The sequence below is a fragment of the Frieseomelitta varia genome, unplaced genomic scaffold, assembly GCF_011392965.1.
Source record: "Frieseomelitta varia isolate USP_RPSP 00005682 unplaced genomic scaffold, Fvar_1.2 scaffold_368, whole genome shotgun sequence".
NCBI lineage: Eukaryota > Metazoa > Arthropoda > Insecta > Hymenoptera > Apidae > Frieseomelitta > Frieseomelitta varia.
Window position 1 is genome coordinate 7,263 of NW_025110110.1, and position 25,847 is coordinate 33,109.

Here is a 25,847-nt window from a genome sequence, read left to right on the forward strand (position 1 = left end):
TTGCCGCTTGTAGAAAAGGACTTGGCTCGAGTGGGTCCTTCGCATCGAACCACAATCTGACGAACGAAATAAGTGCTCTCGCGAATATTTAAAAAAATAGTTTCTCGTCTTTACAGAATTTTCCATTCTACTAATTGAATATGTTCCATGTGTGTGTGTGTGTGTATATATATATAATTATTATACGAGCTTTGATCAGGAATGTATAATTTTTATTCGTTTAAAAAAGAAATTTTGAAAGTCTTGATTTCATCAGAGGACTACGTATGTTCAAGTTCATTATGTTCATAATTTTAAAAAATGAAACTTAACGGTAGAAAATTTTTTTCTGTACAAAATCTAATAGTATAGAAAGCCTATTTTGGATAGTTTACATAATTTTTCATATTATTCATACTCTGTGCAATTTTGCATTTAAAAATTTTCTACAAATGCTCAAAAGTATACAGTCTTTATTTTGTTTTCTCCAAAGTGATCCCTCTTAGTTACGAGACACTTATGTTAATGTTTCTTTTCAATTTTTAAATTTTTTATTTTTTTTTTTTTTTGTTTTTAACACAAAAGATCACGAATCTTTATCCTTTCGTGGTCTTTTTCATTATTGGGAAAGGAAAGTAATTACAGGTTGCGTGAATTGTGATTTCTGGTATCATTATTTCCTTATTATTATACGATACTTTCTTAAACTTTTATTTATTTTCAATAAATCTCTTGTCATGTTGTTATCACTCCATGTGTTATACATAATATGTTATACATAATCTCCATGTTTAATAGTAGGCATCACGCAATTGTCATTTAATTTTCATCAGCTTCTCGATGGTGTTAGATACGCTAGACAAACATTATTATTTATTTAGGAGATTTGATTTAGGATATTTATTTATTTAGAAGATTCGAATAATTAAATTGTCCAATTTAGTATATCTACTGTTAAAATACATGATATATACACTCTGCAGTCTTAGGACAGTTTTAAATATTCATCATTTGTCATAGATAATAATTTGTTCATTGCATGTGAATTTTCTAATGCGCATTACATTGTATATCAACTTGCTTGTTAATATATTGCGCATTACATTGTACATTAATTTGTTAATATATTACATTAATTGTTTAATGTTAGATTTGTTGAAACTGTTGTTTACAGTTTCAACAAATATAACATTTGCCCTAAGGCGTCTCAGCAAGGACGCACACACACACACACGCACACACACTTTCGAGCAGTAGCGTAACTTTCGACCACACCCTGTACATACATACCTAGACAACAAACGCACGCAAACCACCCACTACGTAAACCCATAAATCCACAAAACGTTGTCCATCCCGAAAGCTCATCGAGCCGTTCGATCCATTCGATCGCGACGATTCCCGGAAAAAGCTAGCTCCTTTTCATGAATATGTAAATTAATTTGTCCTATTAGCCAATTCGAGATCCTCGCCTGTGCGTTAAACATCTCGCTCGCCAGAATTACGTAAGCTGGTGCATCGGAGGCGAGCACCAGTCTCTCTAAAGATATGCACCCCTGTGCTCTCGCTATGAAATAATCATATGGTTAGCTAATGGCAACGGTGGGGTAGTAGCAATTGCTCGGCTGCTGCGGCGACCTCCATAAGGCATTCGATGAGAGAGAGGGGGGGGGGAATAATAAATAAATTCAATGTATTTGCTCGCAACCCCTCCGCAAACATTCAATGATAGATCGGAATCTGAAGAGAGGGAGAGCGATGATGCATGGGCCAGGGACGTGGTAATGGCCAGACGTGCGTGAAGATCGCTAGATCCGATCTTTCCGCGTTTCTTCCAAATTGTCTGGCTATCGCGCACCTCAGCCTGGCTGATAATTTTCATTCATTTATTGGCAACACGGCTTACATCGCGGTTTTTTTGATAAATGTATGAAGCGGACATATCACGTGCATTTTGTGCTGCATCTTTGCATTTTTCAATTTCCGGCGTAACGTAATTCTCAATTAATTATGAAATTATATGGACGATATTCTAACTGTTAAGGAAAATCACAGAAATCTTCGTTCACATTATCACTATGATTGATTTAATGTCGCTATGTTATTGCGTGTTTCACCTTCTGCGCTGGCAACTGGTTCGCGGACCGTAACGAGTGACCGAACCGTATACGATAGTTCGTCGTTCTCTTTTCCTTTTGAACTCGTCGGTACGATATCACTGGACAGAAATTATTAAAAAGTGAGAAACTTATCATTTGTTTCGCCTGGATTGCATTTAAATAATACTTAAAATTGAGAAAATGTTGGAATTTGGGGCAAAAGATTCTCGACGTCCGTGGCACGTCATTCCAGCGCAAGAGGTTAAGAATTTCTAGAATAGAAATCTTTTTGTATAAACTTTGTGATTCAATTAATGAATCTATTAATTAATAACATCGATGGACCGATAGGTATATAGTTATAAATTATTGACCGTAGATTTCTGTTGTGCAAATAGATTTTATAATTTTGCTAATTACGAATTGCTCAGTCTCCATCTTTCACAGAAATCATTGTTATTGGTAGACAGTGGATGTATTTTGTAAATTTTGAAATTTCAAAAGTCTGTCTGATAGATGCACGATATTCACAATCTATTTCTATTTTCTATTTCTAATTCCATTCATTTTAGAATCTATTTCTTTAGTTATGTTCATAAAATTATAAACACCTGCAATCCAATTGTTATCGTCAAAAATTTCTCCTAGTACAGTACACAATGTGTACAAGTTTTCGTACTGCTATATAACAAACTATTTCTTTTTATTGAAAATAGAAAAATATATTACAGATTAATCGAAAATTGATCAATTTAAAAGATACTTTAAATTGTCATGTGAAAAACAAGTGAAATAAACTCGTTTCTTTGTCTTTCACAAAGTAAGCTTTATAAAATTAAAATTAGAATGTCTTTTACGAGAAAATTCAATGTATGTGAAAAAAAAATACTTTCATTCAAAAATATCGATGTACAGTCTATCGTTTTCTTTCTCCAACTTCAACCAAAAAAAAAAAAAAGAGAGAGAGAGATATCTCGTTACAATTGCGTGAATATTTACGTTAATAATAATATTAATAATATTAATAATTTTATATATTAATATTATAAATAATAATATAAATACAATATAATACAAATTATATAAAAATAATATAATGTAATATAAATGATATGAATATAATATAATATAATAAATATAATATAAATTTTAATATAAATTATATAAAAATAATATAATGTAATATAAATGATATAAATATAATATAATATAATATAATATAATATAATAAATATAATATAATTATTAATAATATTATGTACCAGCGATATATTTAATAGTATTTAACGATCGAAAGAAGCCATTAAGAAACAATTAGAGAGAAAAATATCTGGCTCGGAGGATGGTCGTGTCCATTGATTCTATATTGACTTTGCGGAATCCGAAACGGTACGAATCGGAGGCGGATCAACTCTGCCCGAGCAGAATTATTACATGCTACAGCAAGGAAGGACTGCCGTCCCCTTTGCCGGCAATCATTCATGTTATTATAGGTTAAGGGGGTTGTTGCTACGACGATTCGAGCGATTCTAATCCACGCGCGCATCCCGCTGCATTTTATTAGCGTATTTACCGAATCCCTCGGAGTACTGGCAAAAGTATCGGTATTATCGGCTGTTCGTGTTCGTCCATTACATTCGTCGCTTCTATCATCGAAGTGACAGAGCTTAAGCGCCTTTGCTTTTATACGTATCGATGAATTATGCAACAACGAGAGGTGAATCAGTGTTTCTACTCTCTCATCTCGCCGGAGAGTTCCACTCTCCGATACCTTCTTCTCCACTTTATTAATACCCGCTATGTACTTTCTAAAGGCAAATGAAATTTAGTCCTCGTAATTATCAATGTACAATCTCTGATCCAAAAAATTAGGGTCCACTTACGATTTTCAATGTCTTTTGCATTCTTAATTCAAAAGGTTCAATGCGATTTGATAATAATTTTTATTAACTTGTATTTATTAATTATTAAGGTAAATATTTCTTCTCGTGTGTATTTACTGTTTTATTTTTGGACGATCTTGATTTATTGCTTAAAATAAACGATGCATTTATTTAATTACTTGTTCTAGTACAAAAATTCACTTCGGTCTTCAATCGCTGATTACGGAAATTTTATCGCTGTTACACTCAATTGTGAAAAATGACAAAATATTGTGTAATAATACGTGTATCATTAATAATTAATAAAATTATTAATTATTAGTGTAATGCATTGGTTGAACAAAATTATGAAATGGTTGATCTACTCTTCATTTGCACAATATCTGCCAGATATATATCCGATAATTATATTCTATCGTACATTCGTTTTTATTATTAATTATAATTCCTGTAAAACGGTCTTTTCCCACCCTGAAGTGAGTTTTCAGTTTTAACTTTAATTTAATATTTGTATCAAATTAGTAGGTAGAAATAATTTTACGATATTAATGTACATTTAACATCAACATAATGACACACTGACGTAATCAAATTAATTTAAAATTACTTTATTTAATTATAAATAACTTATTTATTATAAAATTATTTAAGTTACTCCAACGACCCACTTGAGGGTTAAACTGACTGAATATTTATAAAAATTATTTATTATAGTTTATAGTATTTATAAAAATTATTTATTAGTTTATAGTATTTATATAAAATTATTTAAAGTTACCCCAACGATCCACTCGAGGGTTAAACTGACTGAATATTTAAATTATTATATTATATAAATAAAAAAAAAAAATAATTTCAATAATATTTAATCATATTTAACGTAAATTATATATTAAATTTTAATTATAAATATAAGATATTAATACTATAAATAAAATATAATCATGGTTACATTAGATAATCAAAATAAATCTGCAAATAATGACATCAGCACACAATAAAATCATTAATTTAAAATTAAACGTCCAGATCTATTTGTCAATCACGAAATATTCAAAGTACGTATTCACCTTGAGCACACATGAAAGTCAGAAACACACCTTTCGTTCTTCGACTCGATATATACCGACACACCAAAAATTAAATATAATCCTTGAAGATGCCTCGCGAAAACGTCACTTTTCAAACAGACGCACCTTCAATCGCTTGTAATTAATAGCTGTTGCTGGCTAGCCCCCTCCCCCCCAAACGACCCGAGTATGTCGTTTGACATATCAATCGAGCGACTATGGCGACGGCCGGGGCCATACGCGAGTAGTTCCATCAACCAGTTCGCAGCGGCAAGGGTTGCTCTTTCCTTCTATCGGCGAAAAGCGTGCGCGTCGGGTTCACTGGCGTCGGATTAGCTTCCAGCTAGTTATGATTAGAGGAGACAGTTGGCCCTCGAGCCGGACTACTTCATATTCGAATACCGATCGGGGGCAGGGAGGCGAGCGTCAGCCGAAGCATGTCGGTGTTTCGGTGGAAAGGGGGGCGGCGATAATACGCACTGACAGCCGCGCACCCTCGGCAACCCCCGGTCGCTCATGTCGGGGGGGGTCACCGAGTGAAAAGGAAGGGCGGATGGGTGCCGTACGAGAAAAGAAAAACATATACAACCCGATAGAATGAGCATCGCATGCGCCGACGCTTGCTCGTGTTCGTTCCCTCTTTCTCGTCCTGGGTTCCGCGCGCAGAATTACCCACTGATGTTATAATCCTCTCGTGTTACGCCGTCGCACATGCTGTCCTGTAAGCAATACATTGTTTTCTTTTCTCTCTCTCTCTCTCTCTCTCTTCTCTTTTCTCTTTCGTGTACGCGCGTGGTGCCTACATCCCCCCAACGCTTGCTTTACGACGCGAGGTCGCCTATCGGTACCCATATGCACACTTTGCCGCCGTGAACGAGAGGCACGAGAGAGGTGTCGTCTGTTCTGTTGCACAGCGATCCGTTCGCCGACTGGGACAGTTTCTTTGTCGAGTCGGGACAGCCGGAATTAACGAACGATTGACGTTGGCGTGAGCGCACGCTGCCGGAGAATTTGAAACAGGTTTTGACAAGTGTCCGGCAACGGAGGTGACAGCTGGCCTCGCAGCTTTGTTTCAGGATCGTTTCAGGCCGAGGGTTTTAACGCGTTCTTCGGTCGTTCTCGAACTCGGCGTTGTACTTTCTATCGGTTCCTTTTTGTCTTCAGAGAAAGTAGAATCGAGGCATGTACACGCGCTAGATTTTGGAGTATTATTATATATCGACTTGCGCTGGCAATTGATTGCGAACCACAACGAGCGACCAAACCGTATACAATAATTGAATTTATCGGTATATCACTGGATAGAAATTATTGAGAAGCAATAAATTTATTATTTGTTTTGGCAATAAATTTATTATTTGTTATTTATTATTTGTTTATTATTTTATGGGTTTTGCCTAATTTTGTTTTACTTAAATATACTTAAAGCTGAGAAAATATTGCAATTTTGGGAAGAAAAAATTCTCGGCGTGTGTGGCACGTCATTTTAGCGCAAGAGGTTAAAAGTATTATAAAAGGAGAAAATTAATATTAAAAAGCATGAAAATATTTGGGATTTTTATTTGCTTCTTCTGCCGACTTAATGAACTTCTTTAATGAACTGTCATCCTCCATAATAAGCAAATGACCACATGAATGTTTTTAGCTTAAAGCATTAAAAAATTTAGGATTTTTATTAAGAAGAAAATTAACATTTTATTTCAAAGTGTTGAAACTGCAATTAGAATATAATTGCAATATTCTTATTTGTGTAAATTCTTATAGATCAAAAATTTACGTAGATTATGTACAGATTCTTAGAGATTAAATGCTTCTTAAAATTCTGCAATGTATATTAGTCGTAATTAAGGACGCACTTTACATTTAGTAAATCAATTTTTTATTCAAATCCTCATTTTTTTTTTGTATTTTCTTATGTCTGAACGTTTAATTTACTAATAACAGATAATTTTCTAGTTATTAGAAAACATACTGTTCTGGACGTTTAATCTACTAGTAACAGATAATTTTCTAGTTATTAGAAAATATATTGTTCTTGCAATATAACATTTGGATATTAAAACATTCAAATGATGCAAGTTTGGATAAGGATAATTATTTTAGTGTAATATTGTTATTATTTATAGTAGCTTTGAATAAATACTAAATACTAAATACTACCTATGAGTACCTGCGTACTTTGAGAAAATAAGGATAATACAACAAAATGATCAAGCAATACATCAACTATTACAAATCTAATATTAAACTAAACAACTAACACTAAAGATCTTTTATTAACTAATTGATTCCACACAATCGTCTCAAAAATTTCTTCGTTTTCTTCAAATATACATGATGAAGTTAAACAATTGTAAAAAATACCGAATGTTACCTTGATCTATATACAATTTTAAGAACTTTAAGAAACGAAATGATCGTACAAACTAATACAAATACAACTACAACCAATACTGAACATCAACGCCGAAGGTTTTTGTTAATTTTACATCGATTGATAGACACGTTGACTGGTTTTTAACCTCTTGCGCTAGTAACTGGTTCACGGACCATAACGAGTGACCAAATCGTACACAATAACTCGTCTTCTTTTTTTAAATTGAACCGGTATATCACTGGATAGAAATTATTAGGAGGTAATAAATTTATTATTTGTTTTGCCTCGGTTATACCTCAATGTACATAAAACTGAGAAAATAGTATAATTAGTGTAATTTTGAAACAAAAACTTTTCGGCGTGCGTGGCACGTCATTCCAGCGCAAGAGGTTAAATCAGAGATCAGCAAATTGTACGAAAAGAGACTCTGAAAAATGAATTTTTGGTTAATCTCATCGTCAATAATCGTGTTTCAGATACTTGGTAACGGGAGGGCTAATAGATCGAGTGTTCCGTCACAGTCGAGCGTTGATCGAAGCCGACTTCTTCATGGATCAGGACCACGAGTCGCCAGTTCTTCTGTCCTCGTACGATTTGCTCTGTCGCATCTGTTGCCACTTAAAGAAGTCAACGGATCAAGAGGCGGGATCTGTTCACGAAGGCAACAACAACAACGTCGAGCAGACGAACGTCGAGTCGCACATCCTCTCGACGCTGGCCTCGACCGAAGCTGCGGGCGCGATCGGCGCGCTTTACGCCGCGGTCGCGCTCACGCCGCAAAATCAGAAAGGATCCTCACCGACCCCCAATCAGATCACCGTCTCCCAATCAATGAGGATTCTCATCGTTCGCAGCCTTAGGCTACTTAAATCGACCGCTGGATTGAACATCCAGAAATTACAGGTGAGTAGTCAGAAGTAGTTTCTTCTTTTAATCGATTTTTTGTTGTTGTTCGATTCCTCGATTTTGAAAGACAGTCGCGTGGCAAGAGTGGATAGAGCGACGAGATTTACTGATCGTGGCAAATTTTCAAGCTGAGTCAATCATTGATTCTGGAATGAATTTCAGGCTCAGAATTTAAATAAATTAATATATAATTAAATAATTAATATATAAATTAATATATTGTTGTACTATAAATTAATAATGAAATAAATTAATATATTAATACTATACTTTAAGTATTATAAATTAATAATGCTATAGTACTGTGGATTTATAATACTTGTACTATATATTAATAATAAATTAAATAAAAGTTAATATATTATAACATATTAATTAAAATAAAATTAATATATTAATACTATACGTTAAGTACTATAAATTAATAATACTGTAATATTATGGATTTATAATACTTAAGTACTATATATTAATAATAAATTAAATAAATTAATATATACTGTACTTATGTATATATATATATATTAATATATACTGTACTATAAATTAATAATAAATTAAATAAGTTAATATATTAATTAAAATAAAATTAATATATTAATGCTATACCTTAAGTACTATAAATTAATAATACTGTAAGATTATGGATTTATAATACTTAAGTACTATATATTAATAATAAATTAAATAAATTAATATATACTGTACTTATGTATATATATATTAATATATACTGTATTATAAATTAATAATAAATTAAATAAGTTAATATATTAATTAAAATAAAATTAATATATTAATACTGTACCTAAAGTACTATAAATTAATAATACTACAGTACTATGGATTTATAATATTTAAGTACTATATATTAATAATAAATTAAATAAATTAATATATACTGCACTTGTGTATATATATTAATATATACTGTACTATGACTTAATAATAAATTAAATAAATTAATATATTATTGTACTATATATCGTAATTAATTATATATAAATAAAAATAATAGTTTACTCAAGTGTATGATGTTTTGTAAGTTATCAAATTCAGTTCACGGACCGAAGAACCAAAACAGAGCAGGTTTTTCACAAAAGTTCTCAGTACCGTAACATTTTTAACATTTTACGTTAAATTTCTATTTTGTTTTGACATTTCAATCAAATTCGTCGTGTCGTTTTACGTAATACAGTAAACGAGAGTCCTTTCGTTGTCCTGAAAAGGAACAAATGCGACAGAAAGGATCGGGCAACGATTCGTTTCCCTAACCAATAGAACGCGACGTTCGATCAATTAACAAGCCTAAATGAGGTAAAGGGAAAGGACAAAGGGTTAACTCCTTCACCTTGTCCCAATCTTTACAGCGACAGTTCTTCATCTTATTAAACCGCAAACTGTGAAAACAAATCAGCGAGAAGCGATATACTAGCGCGACTTCCGGTTGAAATTGAAATTTTGATTCGGTTCTCATTGCCTGGACAGCTAGAGTCGCTAGTCAATTCCTTATTAGATCGAATCGTATCTACTATCGTAGATAACGCGACAAAGATATATCGTATATCGTAGGGGGGTTCGCCTGTCAAGATAGAAAGCCCTCTCGTGTGGTACGCAATGATCAAACCACGAATTGAATCGAAGGCTCGCGCCCCCGTCCGCAAAAGCCATAAGGGCTATCCGGTGTCCCATCGGAGAGAGCCTGCTGAGTCTCATGGGGCACAGCTCCGATTATCCTTGCGGTACCGTACAGCCGGCGTTTGCCGAAAAACCAACGTTTATTATCTATTCTCTTTGACTTTCTGACAACGATATCCGGCTGTGTTCTTTAATCACCGCCGGGGGGGGGGGGGGGGAGAGGTGTCTGTCTCTCGTTGCGTTTCAAAGAGACTTGCTCGTTGAATATTAGAGACAATAAGTTGAAGAACTATATCCATCATTCAACTTATCCGTTTGGTGTCAAATTGACACACTGGTAGAAAATTGAAACGATAAATGATCGAACGATTGGAAAGTTTCTTTTTTATTAACGTAAAATACTTATTTAAGTAAATTACGTATAACTCTGAAATGTTCAACTGTGTATTGTGATTTTACACATTTTGGATCTGACTGTGTAATTATTTTTGAATGCATATGATTTCCAAAATTATATAAAATATAATGGTTTAATCCTCAGATTATTCATCACTTGATTCTATTTTGTATTTTACATTTTAGTAATACAATTGAATTGAAATAAAGATTTCAAAGTTAAGTAACTTAATTCACATAATATGCAATTGTCGTAATAATTTGCAAATAGTATCATTATTAGATGATGATAATAACTTATGTTAGATTACAAAAATTGAAGATGATATAACAAATGTATTGCAACATAAATATGTTGTGACATTATAAATATGAATCTAACAATAAAATAAAATTGAAGTAAAATGAAATTAAATCAAAATACATAAAGTATTCAGAACATAATGCTTGCCATTGCAATATTTAAATCTCAAATAGTATTGCGATCAATAATTTAATTTTAATATCGTAACACCATTAATTGAATTTTACTTTCAATCTTTATCGCGGACAATTTAAAACACAGAATAAAATTTTATTAATGCAGAGTAAATCGCTGCGTTGTCGAGATCTCTCCTTCGAAATTAATAATAATATTAAAAAAATTATTTAATTTTAAATCATCGTATTAAGGGTCGATGAACGAAATAAAGTTTAAATTTCATTTTTATCATTAGATGTATAAAAATATGAAATATGCAGAAACTTACGTGCTGTCTACAAAACTAGACTTATAAACTATTAGTTTATGGAAATTCGAATTCCTTTTGATTTCAGAATCTCTTAGGAGCCGAAGGTACCAGCTTGCAATGGCGACTGATAGCTAGTCATGTGATAACTCGATTATCACGAGATCCAATATCGCACAAGCCGGAAATTGGATCTGCGCAGAACACTAGTGGTACTTACATCCTGTCAGAACTGTTCCAGGTTCTGGGATATTTTGCAGTTAACAACCCGGAAAATCAGGTAAGCGGCATCCTTCGAGGAATCGTTCTACGAATTAAAATCATCGTTATTCCGTGTCATTTCCACGATATGTTTCCCAAAGTGTAACGCAGGAAACGCGATGGTCTGTCAGAATCGATCGTGGCCAAGTTATTACTTAAAACATAGCTCTTGAATATTGAATTTTTAGACATGCTTGACCTCAGTGACCACGGTTTATTTTAAAATTCATTTGAATAATTATTCTTCAACGAAGATGCTCGCACGAAGTATGTCGAGTGAAATGTCATTCTCTAGCTTGGAAATATCTACGTATAATGACTTTCATTGATACTCGGATTGATACTACGATGTTTGAGAGATTGTTACTCTATACATCGGTCTGAAATATTTTTATTCGGTTGATTGTTTTTTTTTTTAATACATATTTCATGCAGCAAGCGGAACTAAATATCGACGAAAATTTAAAATATTCGTGTAACTAGCAAGTAATATCAAATTTATATTACTTCTAAATACATGTATCTATACGTCGTCTGTGTAATTAATGCAATTTACACACTAACGTTTTTGCAATATTAAATTCGGTCATTATTTAATTTATTACTTATTATGAAAAAAATTATACATATTAGTATAGATAAGTAAGTAAAATTCATATCTCTACTAATTATGATAAGCATTTTAACTGGTTAATTGAAATTAAAAGATTATAGATATACTTGTGAAATTGAATTAAAATACAACGATATTACAATTCTTAATCTTAATTTTTAATAAAATTTATAATAAAAAGATTATTAATTATCGTGTACATATGTAGGTACGCATAGGCAAATACTAATTTACAAACGAATTTATTACAATCTCCAACACGATTCTAAGAAAATTTTCAAAATTACGTCCCCCCATGATGTAGAAATCAAGGATATAGATCAAAGATATAGAAAAATAAATTCTAAATTGCTCAGTATTTCCTATTCTATTAACGGATTTCTTTGAAAACCTGCAAATATAGTTCTTCAAACTATAATCGACAGAAGCAAACTCTCCAAGTTAGCAAACAACGAAATAAACACCTAACGAGTTCGCTACAATCTCCAGAATACGATTCTGAAAAAATCTCCAGGAGTTACAGAAAAAAAATCCAGTTCGAAGCTATCTCCATAATCATTACTTCTATGAAAACTGAGAGACAGAGAGACACAGTATATACAGTCGCAACGATGGGAATGAAACTCCTCCAAATTAGCAAGCAAGTTGAACATCAAACGAGTTTACTACAATTTCTAATACGATTCTGAAAGAAATCTCCAAGAGTTACAGAAAAAAAATCCAATTCGAAGCTATCTCCATAGTCATTACTTCTATGAAAACTGAGAGACAGAGAGACACAGTATATACAGTCGTCTGTCGCAACGATGGGAATGAAACTCCTCCAAATCAGCAAGCAAGTTACTACAATTTCTAGTACGATTCTGAGAAAATTTCCGAAATCATGTCCACACCGGAAAGTTCCCCAAGGAAAAGCAAAGCCGGGCAACACGCATAAATCGTCGTCGTCGTCGTCGTCGTTGTCCCCCTAATGGCCCCCTCACACAATTCACCGGCCGAATCGACCGGGTAGTTAAAGGTTAAAAGCGTTTTTCCGCTAGTTTCCCCGTCCCGTATCGGATGCACTTTCGGCAGGCAAGCGCAGCCAGCGAGTGGTGATGGTGGTGGTGGCGGCTCTCCTTAAAAAAGGCGGCGAAAGACGAATGCGCGACGTCGTCGGTGCACTCAACGCAACAGATCTCCCCCCGATCCGTTGCATCCAGCACGCGCTGGATTGATGCACCCTCCTCGCAGGCCACGGCTGCACCGGGGCTGACGTATGGAATGGAACCGTGTAAATATATCTTAACTGCATTCGGCCGTATATTGATGGGAGGTCCGCTGAGTGTGTTGTGTCTAACAGCTTCTTCCTTCTTCGTTGCGTGTTACGGGCTGCATTTCACGCGAATCTACCGGGTGACTCGATCGTCCGTTCCGAGGATCGATGGCCCGCGGGTCCCTCGTTCGATCGCGGATAAATATTCCACGTGTCGCCGATAAATCGATGAATTTTCGTCGATAAATCGCGGCCCCTGGGGATTTTCGGGGTTTTAAATATCGAGTTGTCTCGCGAGTAATGTTTTTCGAGTGTTGATAGCGGTTTTTTGTTTTCTTTTTTTTTAGAGTTGATCCTTTGGAAAGGAGTTTTTAATAAATAGTAAATTTTAAAATATGTATTATATAAATATTTTATATATTTTAAAATTTATATATTTTTAAATAATAGTAAATTGTCGCACTAAATGATAAATTAATTAATCCAAATTAATCTTGAAAAATGGATCAGTCGGATGTAACATTATGTATATCTTGAAAGATTGGATGGTATATGTTTATAGCATTTTACGATTGAAAATAAAGTTTCAATTTTTGAGAGATCAGTGTTGGTACATACCAAAAGTATTCCAAATTATTGCAAAGTGTTAAGTCTGAAACAATAGTTCGAAACAGCGGGAAAAGACAGAAATAAAAATTGGAGTAACAAACGTGATAGGAAAAGATAACACAGTACAAATATAAGAGGAAATCCATCAGTAGGTGTATTGGGAATTGTGGGTGTGTAAAAAATTTAAAGTTACATAGAATGCACGTAATGCACAAGAATATATAAAATATCAAAAATACAGTACCTGTTGATGCAAACATCTGTCCAGATTCCTCTTTTCTCATCACTTTCAGAAAAATAATTCACAATCCATCCATCCACAGATTGCTAAGAAATTATTTTTCATTTTTACTTGATGTACGAAAACCAATGACTCATGATATAAAGAATTATAATAGTATGTTCTTTTCGTTTGCGTCGAATGACGTAGATGTTTGAAGAATAATATTATCATAATATTTTGATTTATTATTGGAAAAAGTTGCATATCTACGTCGATATGATAGATTTTAGGTCTTTTTTCTTTTACAATTTCAGGGAAAACACAGGTATTTTTATGAAAATTAATATTGACAAGTGATTGCATAGATCTGTTTATTTTAATTATTATTATTTAATCGTAATGATAGGTATTGGAGATTGGTCGTTTTAATGTTAATAAAATATATATGTATATATCATTACTTTGAACGGAGTATTTCTTGAATGGGCTTCTAAGTTAGGATTGCTCCTCTCTGTTTTCCAATGTTCGATCAATCTTCTCGCCATTTTCGCGTCATTTTGAATTTAAACTGGTTTTTTTGCTAAATATTTAATTAAAATTAAATTTATCATTAATAATAATATTATTTATTTAATAATTATATTAATAATTATTATAATTGATAATATTAAAATTAATATTAATCACAGCTTAATATTGTAGCTAAACATTAATATTAATCATTATCTCTGTGTTATCATTTATTATTATTATTATTATTATTATATCTCAATTAATACTCAATTGCGCCAACACGAAACGCAAAGATAATTACAGCTCCCCAAATTTTAAGATTTTTAGTTTCTCAGAACTTAAGTTACAAAATTCAGAGTTGCAAATTTCAAGAGAACAAAATTCATTGATAATCTTTATTGGAAAAGCAAAACACTGTCGTGTTTGGCCGCGGTGTATCAATTCGGGAAGTCTTCCTCCTCGAATTCCTCTCGAATATTCTTGTTTGCTGGGGCAATTTATTTCTGCCTGTTTCAGTAACTTTATTGCCAAGTTCGCGGACACGCGACAAACACGCGTATGTAACTTTCAAGACTGGTTCAGCATAGCTTCTATAATTATTCGAGTGGTTATCAAGCCAAAATGGCGACTCTTCGCTTTCGCGACAACGAATATTTTCCCTCCGATTATTTTGAAAGTCAATCTCGTCGATATTATTATTTTAAATATTCCACGATCGTTTCTAAATCCTTTGTACTTTGAGCGCTTGTGTTACTTCGAAATGGCATCAATTTTTTCATTCATGTTGGAACGCTTATTATAGTACATGCATTCTGCGTGTTAGATAAAATATTTTGGAATTTCATTAACACTGTAACGAGACATAATTGTCATGATTATATCAAATTTGAAACAAACTTAGAATTACGAGATATTTAATGCAAGTACAGTGATTCATGAAACTTGAATAGTGTATTATATGTGTTATATAAAACATATTGAAATTTCGTTAACACTGTAATGAGAGATGATTATTGCGGTTATATTTGCAAAATTTGAAACCAATCTGAAAATGTATTTAGAGATTACAAGGTTGCAAACTAGTAAATAATTATTTTACTTAATTATCAATAATTATTAATATTTATACATAATTAGTATTACAAATAATCGATATTTATATATGTAATTATTAATTATAATAATCATTAATTATTATTACTTTGCAAACTTAATCGATATTTATATATGTAATTATTAATTATAATAATTATTATTACTTTGCAAACTTAATATCTTGTAATCTCTATACAGATGCGTTTTTTTGGATTTGTTTTAAACAACATACAATCGTGATAGTCACGTTTCACTGCAATATTAGTAAAATATACTTTAGTTAGTTTAGCAAGTGAATTATCTCAAACTTGATGTATTAAATTATTCTAAAATTTACATTTAAATAAACAGTTCGATAGTTCGTGACGACATGCATCAACACAACAATTTCTAAAGCAAAAAGATCACGAGGAACTTGATTCTGAAGGTAAAAGGTTAAGATACAAAAAAAAAAAAAAAAAAAGAAGAAAGGAAAAATATTCTAGACAGGAACAAAAAGTGGTTCGATAACGAAAATTCCACAGAAGAAAAAAAGCAGGTATGTCCAGAGGAGAGATTACCGGCTGAACATTTTCCCCTGGTATTCGTTCGGATATTTCCAGTCACGGAACCGACTATACCGTGAAAATATGTGACAGTCTGGCGCCTCGGAGAGAAACGTCGCGACGCCTTCTACTACTAGCGACTATCGAGCTCTATTTTTCGAGATATCGGGATCAGCCTTCTCCTATCTAATTGTTCTGCTTAGGAGAATTTCCTTTCCCTTTATCTTTAGTCGCCTTAGTCGAGGTATCAGGTAAAAATGCGCCAGGATTTTTACAGCAGGCCTCCGCACAGTTCATTTGGAAAATGGGAAATGGGAAACAACAATTTGATGTGGCGAACTAATCTAGTTTAATATATAATTGCTTTAATAACATTTATTTTATTACATATATGGTATATTATACACTTTTTCAGTATAACAGAGAATTAAAATGAACGCTCGGAGTACAGGCTTAAAGAAACAGAAAGAAGAAGTATTTTTATATTTTTGTGAAAACGTGAATGATGGATTAGCAAAATCTAATAATCTCCATAATTTAGTTTATTACGTATATAAAAGTTAACGTGCACAGTGGCAGTTTCCACTATAATGTTATTATACAATAACTATTTAAAATTAAATTATCAATTAAAATTAATTATGATTACAAAAGAAAAAAAATTTATTATAAAACAGAAGTTATTAATTAAAAAATTAATTGTACAATAACTGTTTTGCACAGTAGTTTTCTCAGCGTTGGCAAACACATTTTACATTTACGTATTTATTTTCTTCGCGAGATACAATAATCGAAATGTGTTTCATTGTATTTTTCTTCAATCTTTCTCAACTAATCTTGACTTGATATCGATAGAAAATATACCTATCTGAATCGTTTGAGTGAAATGAATTGAATGAAACTCAAAATTAGCCAAACAATGAAATAATTCAAAGAGAGAAATTATTTTCGCGTTGAAATAAATTAATCTAGCTAGAAATGATATAATACTTGTTAGATGTTAACGCGTCTAGCTAAATAAAGTAAAATAATATATTATTCGATTCGTTATGTTTGTAATATATATCGTTTGAACGATGGCTGGTTTCAGGATAGGTTTGTGGATGAATCGCATACGCGAATCCCTTTGTACTAGCGCGAATCGTTCAGCGAAGCGTTCTGTGCATGTTACTCGAGTAGTTAATCTGCTGGGAAGCGTTTTAAATACGATAAAAATACATAGGATCCACGATTGTCGTAAATCTAGTAGGCGGTTTTACGCGGCGTAAAAATGATCTTAAAATAACGCAGAAAATGATACGCCGAGGGAAAAGGTTTGCCATGGTGTACCGCGTAATTTATCGGTACAATGTGTCCTTCGCTTAACATAATGTAGAATTAAAGACTGAGGTAGTTGGGTACTTGCATTCCTGTTCAACTCCTCGAACAAGCATGTATGTATCTGTTTTAAAATTGGGAAAAATTCAAATGATGTTTTATGCAATAAAAAAAACTATCTAAATGTTAATAAATAAATTTGTATTGTGAAAAATAATATTAATATAATTAATAGTTAATATTAAAAATAAAGTACTTAATAATAATATCAATATAGTTATAATTAATATTAATATTATATGATATATATTATTATATAATTAATATTAATATTATTAATAGTATAATAATAGTTAATATTAAAAATAAAGTACTTTGTACGAAAAAAATCTACAAAATGTTATAGTTTATAAAACATATATGTAGTTTATAGTTTTTCATTATCTACAATATGTGTTAAATATTAAAAAGAAATATCAGATGCAATAAAATATACGTGCAATTAAAAGATTTTATTTTTCTATTTTATTATAATTAAAAGATTTTATATTTTTGCAAGAAATATTAAATATTAAAAACAAAATTGTAATAATAAAATGTAAATTTAAACGTTATAATGAAACACAATATTAAACAAAATAAAAGTAAAATTGTGAATAGAAAATATCCCGAGACTTTTTACGCGTTGAGTGAAAGAATACTATTGCAACATCCAGCGCCTTATTTATTCATTTATTTATTTATATGGGACGTTCAAATATTGCAGTTCTACTGTTATGTCACGCAAAATAGACAAATTCACATAAATATAAATCTGATTTGAATAATAAATTAATAATAAATTAATTTTTAATCGATACGGTTTCAAACGATGTCGGTCAAACATAACCGTTCGGCGGTATAAATAAACTAAGAAAAAAAAAAAAAAAAACTGGGAAACAAATAAATTACGAAGCTAGCAATAGTATATTGTTCGCGGATATTTTCCATCGTTTCGTCTTCTCTTCTTCGGAACGTTGCAGCACGATCTTGAATTATTAACGAGTTCGTCCGATCGAAATGCACACTTGCAGTTTTTGATCGTTGAGGCATTGCACGCCAGAGGCAATATACACGCGGCATGTAACGAGGGATGTAGGTGAAGAAATAAAAATTTCGTAATGTGGGTACTTCCTGCAGGAGACATTTCCACAGGTGCACAAAGCTGGCCCGAGGACACTTGTTGAACCGCAGATGTACCGGGACGTTTTCTTGTTCCTCGAGCTTGTCGCGTTTCCAACACCTGGATTATAGGTGCGTCGTTTCCCACGACGTTTGAGAAAATTAACGACATCGCGGCGCGTTTAACTCGTTTTAATTAACCATCTTCGTTCCGCAACGGCGAGCCGCAAGACTACTCGCTTTGCTGCTCCCATGTGGGTGTTTTGCAATGGAAAGTTAATCATCGTGCGGACAGATATATTTCGAGATAAGAATCTAGGCGTTCGGCAGATATATTTGAAAGAATTGACTAGTCATTGAATTCAGATCGCTTGCAAATATATAAAAGAAATCGAGATTATGTAAAGTCTTGAACTTTGTATTACTTGAAATTAGAAATGATCTGTTTAGCATGGAAAAATTTATTGCTCCAGTATTCACATTTAATTTAATGTGAATTCTCATAATTTTCAATGTTTTACATTTTTATATGTTTTATATTTTATATATATATATATACACAAGTCTAGTAACATGAATTATTAATATGTACAATATTCTAATATTTAATAAATTTGTAATTCAATTCAACAATTCTTCAGTTTTACCAAAAAAAAATAAAAAATATATATATAAAACACATTTAATTTAATTTAATGTTCCTCATAATTTTCAATGTTTTACATTTTCTTTTTTTTTTTTTTTTTTGGTAAAATTGAAGAATTGTTGAATTGAATTACAAATTTATTAAATATTAGAATATTGTGCATATTAATAAATCATGTTACTAGACTTGTATTTATATATATATAAAATACTTACATATTACAATATAATAATATATAGTAATATATTATATTATTAGACTTATATATATAGATTCATTAAGTATTTACTATAGTACTAACAAGAAATGATTCCTAATTCGGAAATTCAGAAAATTACAAAAATTTAGTATGTAAAACATACGCCAAATTTTAATTTTTCTCCTGTCAAAATTTACTTCAAGAAAATTGTCTCTCCAGAAATTTTACGATTTTACATTCTAATTCTGCAAGCGATAGAAAAACAGCTCTGAGACAAAAAGAAAGAAACACAGTAATGTGTATACGTGCGCAGTACTTTATAATTATTTAACAAAATTTAAATTTAACAAAATTCATTATTTCATATCTGTCAATTTTACTGAAAACTTGTAAAATGTGAAAAAAGTCGCGAGTGATTCTCAATTCGAGGGATTGTAGTTAGTTGATTTTAATGTTCCATTTTAATGTTTGTTCCAGTTGGTACTTCAATCGGCTGGGGCAGGACCGAGCGTTCTTCAGCAACTATGTACTCTTCCGTTTCCGTTTTATGGGGCTCCAGGGCTAATGTCGTATATTTTCCCGACGCTCTTGGCAGCCACGCATCAAAATCCAGAGGCTACAGCGATTCTGTCTTGCGAATTATCTTACCAGGTAAGTCGATCATTTTATAAACAATTCTGTTTCTTGTCACTCTTTTTTTTCGACGAGTTTAATTTTCTCGCGATTTGGTAATTATTTAGAGTACATTTCGTCCATTTCGTCCATGATGAATTGTCAAGGTCAACGTTTTAAGTAATTCTTGTCTAGACTATCATTAAAAGACAAACTTTTATGAATATAAAGAATCTAAATAGAAATTTATTTCTATTAGTTGTATCTTATTAATTGTATGTTATGTTAGACACTTTAGATATTTTGTATATCTTTCCACATTACCTGCATCCTATGTGTTGTTTCTGTGATCTTCAAATTCTCTATAAATTTGTAAAAATCGGCAATCCAGATATAACTCGTAGTTTTTGAGATATTTACAAAAAGAACTTTAGTTAAATTTAGATTAAAATTATATTACATCGTTATATGAGCACTTCAATTATTTTTAACATAAATAAAGAAGAATCTCTGAATTTTAGATTAATATCGGTCTGTTATGTGATCGGCAACACTAGTGAGAAATAATTGTCGATGAATCAATTAATATAACGTAATTAATGTAAAATAATATAAAAATAAATTTAGAAATTTAGATTAATATAAAAATAAATTTAGTAAATTTAGATAAATTTAGTAAACAATAAAAAAATAAATTTAATAAATTTAGATGTTGCCATTGAAAAACTTAAATCTAATTTAAATTAATCAAAACACATATTATTGAATATATGCAGTATGAAAAAAAGAAAATTTAAAATTCATTAGTTCTATTTATTTATATAACATAATATCTCACTCTCTTTATAAAATTCTGGATCATCTCATGTCATCTATATTTTAAACTTTCTACTATATATTTTTACCATGTATATAAATTATATGTAATGGTATACTTGTATACCAGATTATACGTGATGATATACAAAATACACCGAATACAATTTACGTTTTATTATTATTTACAAGATACAGAACACAAGTTGTTTTACACAAATTGCTCTACAGAAAAAGGTTATTCAGAATTGTAACATTGACAGCATATATTTGAACATCATCGAAATCGACGATAGTACACCCTATTCTAAATAATTACCAAAATATTTATTTCCATCTCTCCTAAAATTCAGTAAAATTTTTTCACGTAAACAAAATTCTTCGTTATTTCATTCGAATGCTTCACCTTAACCTTTTATAAAACAGTCCAAGGAAAAATCTATCTCCTTTGAGTTCTACGATGATTTTTCAAAAACTCATCGAAAATCGTTCGCTACAATCGAATGCCTACAAAAAGATCTTTAGTAAAAAATAATACTTATATCTATATAAGCAAAAAATAGTAAGAACGATTGCAATAAAAAGAATAAAGTAATACATCAATCTATACATAACGAGTGGTAAATATACCTAGCAGCATGTTCGTACCTTCTATCGCTAACGTTCAAAAAAGAAAAAAAAAAAAAAAACAGGATAGGGAAAGAAAATTCAAGCAAGTCAACACGATGTTCTATGTTTCACAGTTGCTGGAGGAGTACAGAAATTCCGACGACGGTAAGCTAAATCCATTGGTTCGTTTGCTGAAGGACTCGGTCGGTCCGTAATCGTCCCCAGTTAGGATACGATTAGTCCGTTTATACGTGTATCTCTTTTAAGTTTCTCTGTGTTTGCACGCGACAAACACTTCACGGACGTAGTTAACTGCAGGACCATTATTTCTATTGCGCGAAAGTTCGACGAACAGTTTCGAGAAAATTGTTGCTTGGTACGTCCATCGTTGAAAAGGTTGTTTCACCTGTCTCGAGGCTGGCACTCGACGTCCACCTATTTATATCGAACACATCCATTGAACAATCCTAAGAAGTTAGATCTAATTGACGAAGAAGAAACTAGGGGGGGGGGGGGCAACAATTTTTGCCTAGAATTCGTCACTTTTAACAATCGAAGGGTTTTTTTTTTTTACAGGAAACAATAGCTGCAGAGAATGCAAGTTTTTCCTCTTTGAGACATTATTAAATTAATAGTGCTGCTAACGATTATCTCGAGTTTTCCTCAACACGTTGACCATCACCCGAGATTTACATACGTATATGTTTTGTTTAATGAACAATTAATTTTTTTTGTTAAATATTATATTACAACGAAAGTGCAATTTTCAGTTTATAGTATATACAGTATGTATTTAATTATTTATGTTATTTAAAATTTCTTTTTCTGTTATTCATCTTAGTTTAACTTAGTTGCAATCCTAGTTTTTGATTTTTGTTCAAGCGATTCAATCTTCAAGTATCTCTCTCATTTTATACATGTACTTATAGAAAATACATGTACGTGGGAAATTGTGGTTTTTTTAAATATTTTGAGAAAGAACAATTTTAAAAAATTCCAATGTAGGAAATGAAATAAGATTCACATATTTAAATGTATTAGAACAAGTTAAGTTACATTGTCCATATACTTTTTGGTGGGCTTTGGTTATTCAAGATATCAATATGTCACTGGAATTTTACTTTATATTATTTTATCGCTTAAATGAACTTTCAATTTTACTTAAATACTTGGGATTTATATTTAATTTCTATCAAATTCATAAAAAGAAATAAATTTTTTGTTTTTACAGCGTTGGAAATGTAACGAGACAGCAGAGGATTACATTGATCTTCAAATAATAATTAATTTAACATAATTATTAATTTAAAGTTAATATAGTGTTTTAGGAACATTTACATACCTGGAAATTTTGTAACTCATCATGGAATTGAAAAAATTTAAAACAGTAAAAAGTTATAACAAACTATGTCATATGATTTTTCAACGTTAATGGAACTTTGGTTGAATAGAATTTAATACTTTTTTTTTTTATATGGGGGTTTAGAGTCGACTGCGAGGTCTTTAGCGACGTGCTGGAATTTTCTCTTTATATCTGGTCTAGCAGTTGGGTCTCCTTTAGGTAATTGATAACGTTTTTTTTTTGTTTTTTTTTTCTGGCAGGTTAGAGCGGTGTTTTGGTTTAATCCGTATTTACTTTTTAGGTTTCGGTATTTTCTGCATTCATGTAGCAGGTGTTGCAGAAAGGTGATTCTGTTTTAGTTAGGAGGTATTCGTGTGTGATGTTGGAGTGTCCGATTCGAAGTCTAGTCATAACTATCCTTTCTTTTCTGCTTATATTATTGTTTGGTATTTTTTGGTAGAAATGGTGTGCTGTATTGTGTATTTTGGTTCTATTTGTCGCAATTCAAATTCTGTTCCATTCTTCTCATTCTTCGGTCGTGGAAGCTAGTAGGTCTTGGTGTGGGATTGGGATGTTGGCTTCTTTTGTTCGGTCTGTTGTTACTTCTTTGGCTAAGGTGTCGTTTCCTTCAATTCCTCGATGTGACGAGATCCAGGTGATTATTATTTGTTTATGGTCGTTGGTAAGTTCGGTGTATGTTTCCTGAACCATTTGTATGACTTTATGCTTTTTGGTAGTATTGGTGTTTGATATCGCGTTTATCAAAGTCAAGGAGTCTGTGTAGATTACTGCGCTGATTGGTATTTGTTTTCTTGGATGTGTCGTGCTTCTAGTATAATAGCGTATGTTTCAGCAGTCAGGATGAATGTGTGGTTGGAGAGCCGTTGTTTTTTAGTAGTGTCTTCTATGACAATTGCGAATCCGATTCCGTGTTTGGTTTTGGAAGCGTCTGTGTAGATCTTGTGGTAATTCTTATAAGTGTTGTTTAATTTCTGGAAATCCTGTTTGTGTTCTATGTTGCTTTTTTCATTTTTTTTTTTTTTTTGTGACTAGCCAGGTCGATGTTTGTTTTTGGTGTTTTTAATGTCCATGGGGCTATTTTTTTGTGGTTGCGTTCGATAATTGGTGTTGAAGTAATTTCTCTTGTATTGGGATATCCTCTTAGTCTTGTGCACAATGGTGCCGGGAATCTTGAATTTCTGTTCTGTTGGTTTGTTAATCTGTCGGCAAAAGCATTGTTGTATGCTGGGTTATGTGGTGTTGATGCTATTTTTATTGCGTATATCTTAAACTGAGTAGTTTTCTTTTTTGTTCGAGGGGCATTTCTTTGGGTTCAAATAGTATGCCGGCTATTGGACTTGTGCAGTAGCTTCCTGTGGCTAGTCTGAGTGCTGTGTTTTGGATGGGTTCGATTATTTTGATTATGTTAGGTTTGGCTGTATACTATTGATCCATAGTCCAATGCTTCTTATTAGTGCTTGGTAGGTCTTTATAAGAATTTCTTGATCTGCTCCCCAGCTGTAGGGCTTTTATGTTGATTCGTTGAGAACATGCCTGTTTGAGAGCTTTTAAGTGGGTCAGTTTTTGGTCAAAAGTAAGTCCGAGTAGTTTTATGTTATTGCCTCTGTTTATCTCGACATTTTCCATATATAATTTCGGTATATTTTGGTGCAATTTTCGTTTTTTTGGAAAAGGCTCTAAATTTAGTTTTGTGGGGAAAGCTGAGTCCTGAAGTTTTTGACCATATTATTAGTTCGTTCAGGCTTGTTTGTAGTAGCTCGATTGTCGTATTAATGTTTTTTCCACTGCATGTGAGGTCGTCTGCGAACAGGTTTCCTTGAACCGAAGGTTTTATACTTCTGATTATATCATTAATGCCTATTAGAAATAGAGTGGCGCTGATTGCCAATCCTTGTGGTCCACTCCGTTTTGTATTATGGTTGGATTGGAGAGGTGTCCGTTGATTCTAACCTGGATGTGTCTGTTTTTTAGAAAGTTTTCAATGAAGGCTAACATATTTTCTTTTATTCCCAACGAGATCAGGATGTTTATGATTTTGGTTCTTTGTATCGTATCGTATGCCTTTTCAATGTCTAGGCAAACTTTAGTCAGGTATTCGTTGTTTAGGAACGCTTCGCTTACGCTTGTTTCTATGTTTATTAAGATGTCTGTGGTTGATCGATATTGTCCAAAGCCATACTGGTTGGGTGTGAGCATATTATTGGATTCTAGATGACATCTGAATCGTTTGTTGACGATTTTCTCTAAGATTTTGCATAGGCAGTTGGTTAGGGCTATTGGTCTGTAATTTTCCGGTATGTGTTTGTCTTTGTTTGGTTTAGGAATCACTTATTACGATCATTTTTCTCCACGCGTCTGGGAATGCTTGTTGGGTCCATATGCAGTTGTACATTTTTAAAAGGTATGTTGTCTGGTCCAGGGGATGAGTTTTTCAATTGTAGCGTGGACGTGAGTTCTTTTCAGGATACTGGTGTGTTTATCGCGGGTTCCGTGGTGGTATGTTGGTCTGTTTGTGTGTTATTGTTAGGTATTGTTGCAGTGTGTGGGATATTCGTGGCGAATGTTGGGTCGTGGATGGTGTTGGAATTTTTTTGGAAGGTCTTCTGCTATATCTTTTGGTTTGGTTGCGTATTTATTGTCACCCAGGTCGAGGAATTGGATTGTTGAATTGTATGTTTTGCCGTCGATGTTCTTTTTTCCATACTTCGTCCGTTGGGGTTTGCTTGGTTACGGTTAAGGTGTATGTATTCCACGATACGTCTTTTGCTGTGTTTGATTAGTTTTCGGAATTTGGCGCGCAGTTTCTTGAATTTAAAAACATTTCCGTGTTTTTTGGCAATTTGATATTTATTTCCCAATAAGACGCTTTATACTTTATATATTTTTTAGAACGTGTATGATTAATCGTTCTGAAATATTTTTGGATTTAAAATG

The 25,847-nt window shown here is 32.3% G+C and overlaps 1 protein-coding gene across 3 annotated transcripts; it reads left to right on the forward strand.

Moving 5' to 3' along the window:
* The first annotated feature begins 7,889 nt into the window (after window positions 1-7,889).
* LOC122530965 (S phase cyclin A-associated protein in the endoplasmic reticulum-like) lies at window positions 7,890-23,005 on the forward strand. 3 transcript variants are annotated; one of them, XM_043658413.1, is made up of 5 exons: window positions 7,890-8,311; window positions 11,165-11,356; window positions 19,991-20,164; window positions 21,685-21,715; window positions 22,782-23,005. In XM_043658413.1, exons 1-5 carry the CDS (start codon window positions 7,958-7,960, stop codon window positions 22,793-22,795), a joined length of 765 nt encoding a protein of 254 aa, XP_043514348.1. In that variant the 5' UTR covers window positions 7,890-7,957; the 3' UTR covers window positions 22,796-23,005. The 3 variants fall into 3 exon arrangements, with proteins under 3 accessions (XP_043514348.1, XP_043514346.1, XP_043514347.1); XM_043658411.1 differs by lacking the exon at window positions 22,782-23,005 and adding an exon at window positions 22,127-22,722; XM_043658412.1 differs by lacking the exon at window positions 22,782-23,005 and having other exon boundaries at window positions 21,685-22,227.
* Window positions 23,006-25,847: the final 2,842 nt, after the last annotated feature.

Coding starts and splice junctions, on each gene's coding strand:
- LOC122530965 (XM_043658411.1), top strand. CDS start 7,958: ATGGATCAGGACCACGAGTCGCCAGTTCTTCTGTCCTCGTACGATTTG. Junction 11,357..19,990: donor TTAACAACCCGGAAAATCAG/GTAAGCGGCATC, acceptor TGTTTGTTCCAG/TTGGTACTTCAATCGGCTGG. Junction 20,165..21,684: donor CTTGCGAATTATCTTACCAG/GTAAGTCGATCA, acceptor TATGTTTCACAG/TTGCTGGAGGAGTACAGAAA.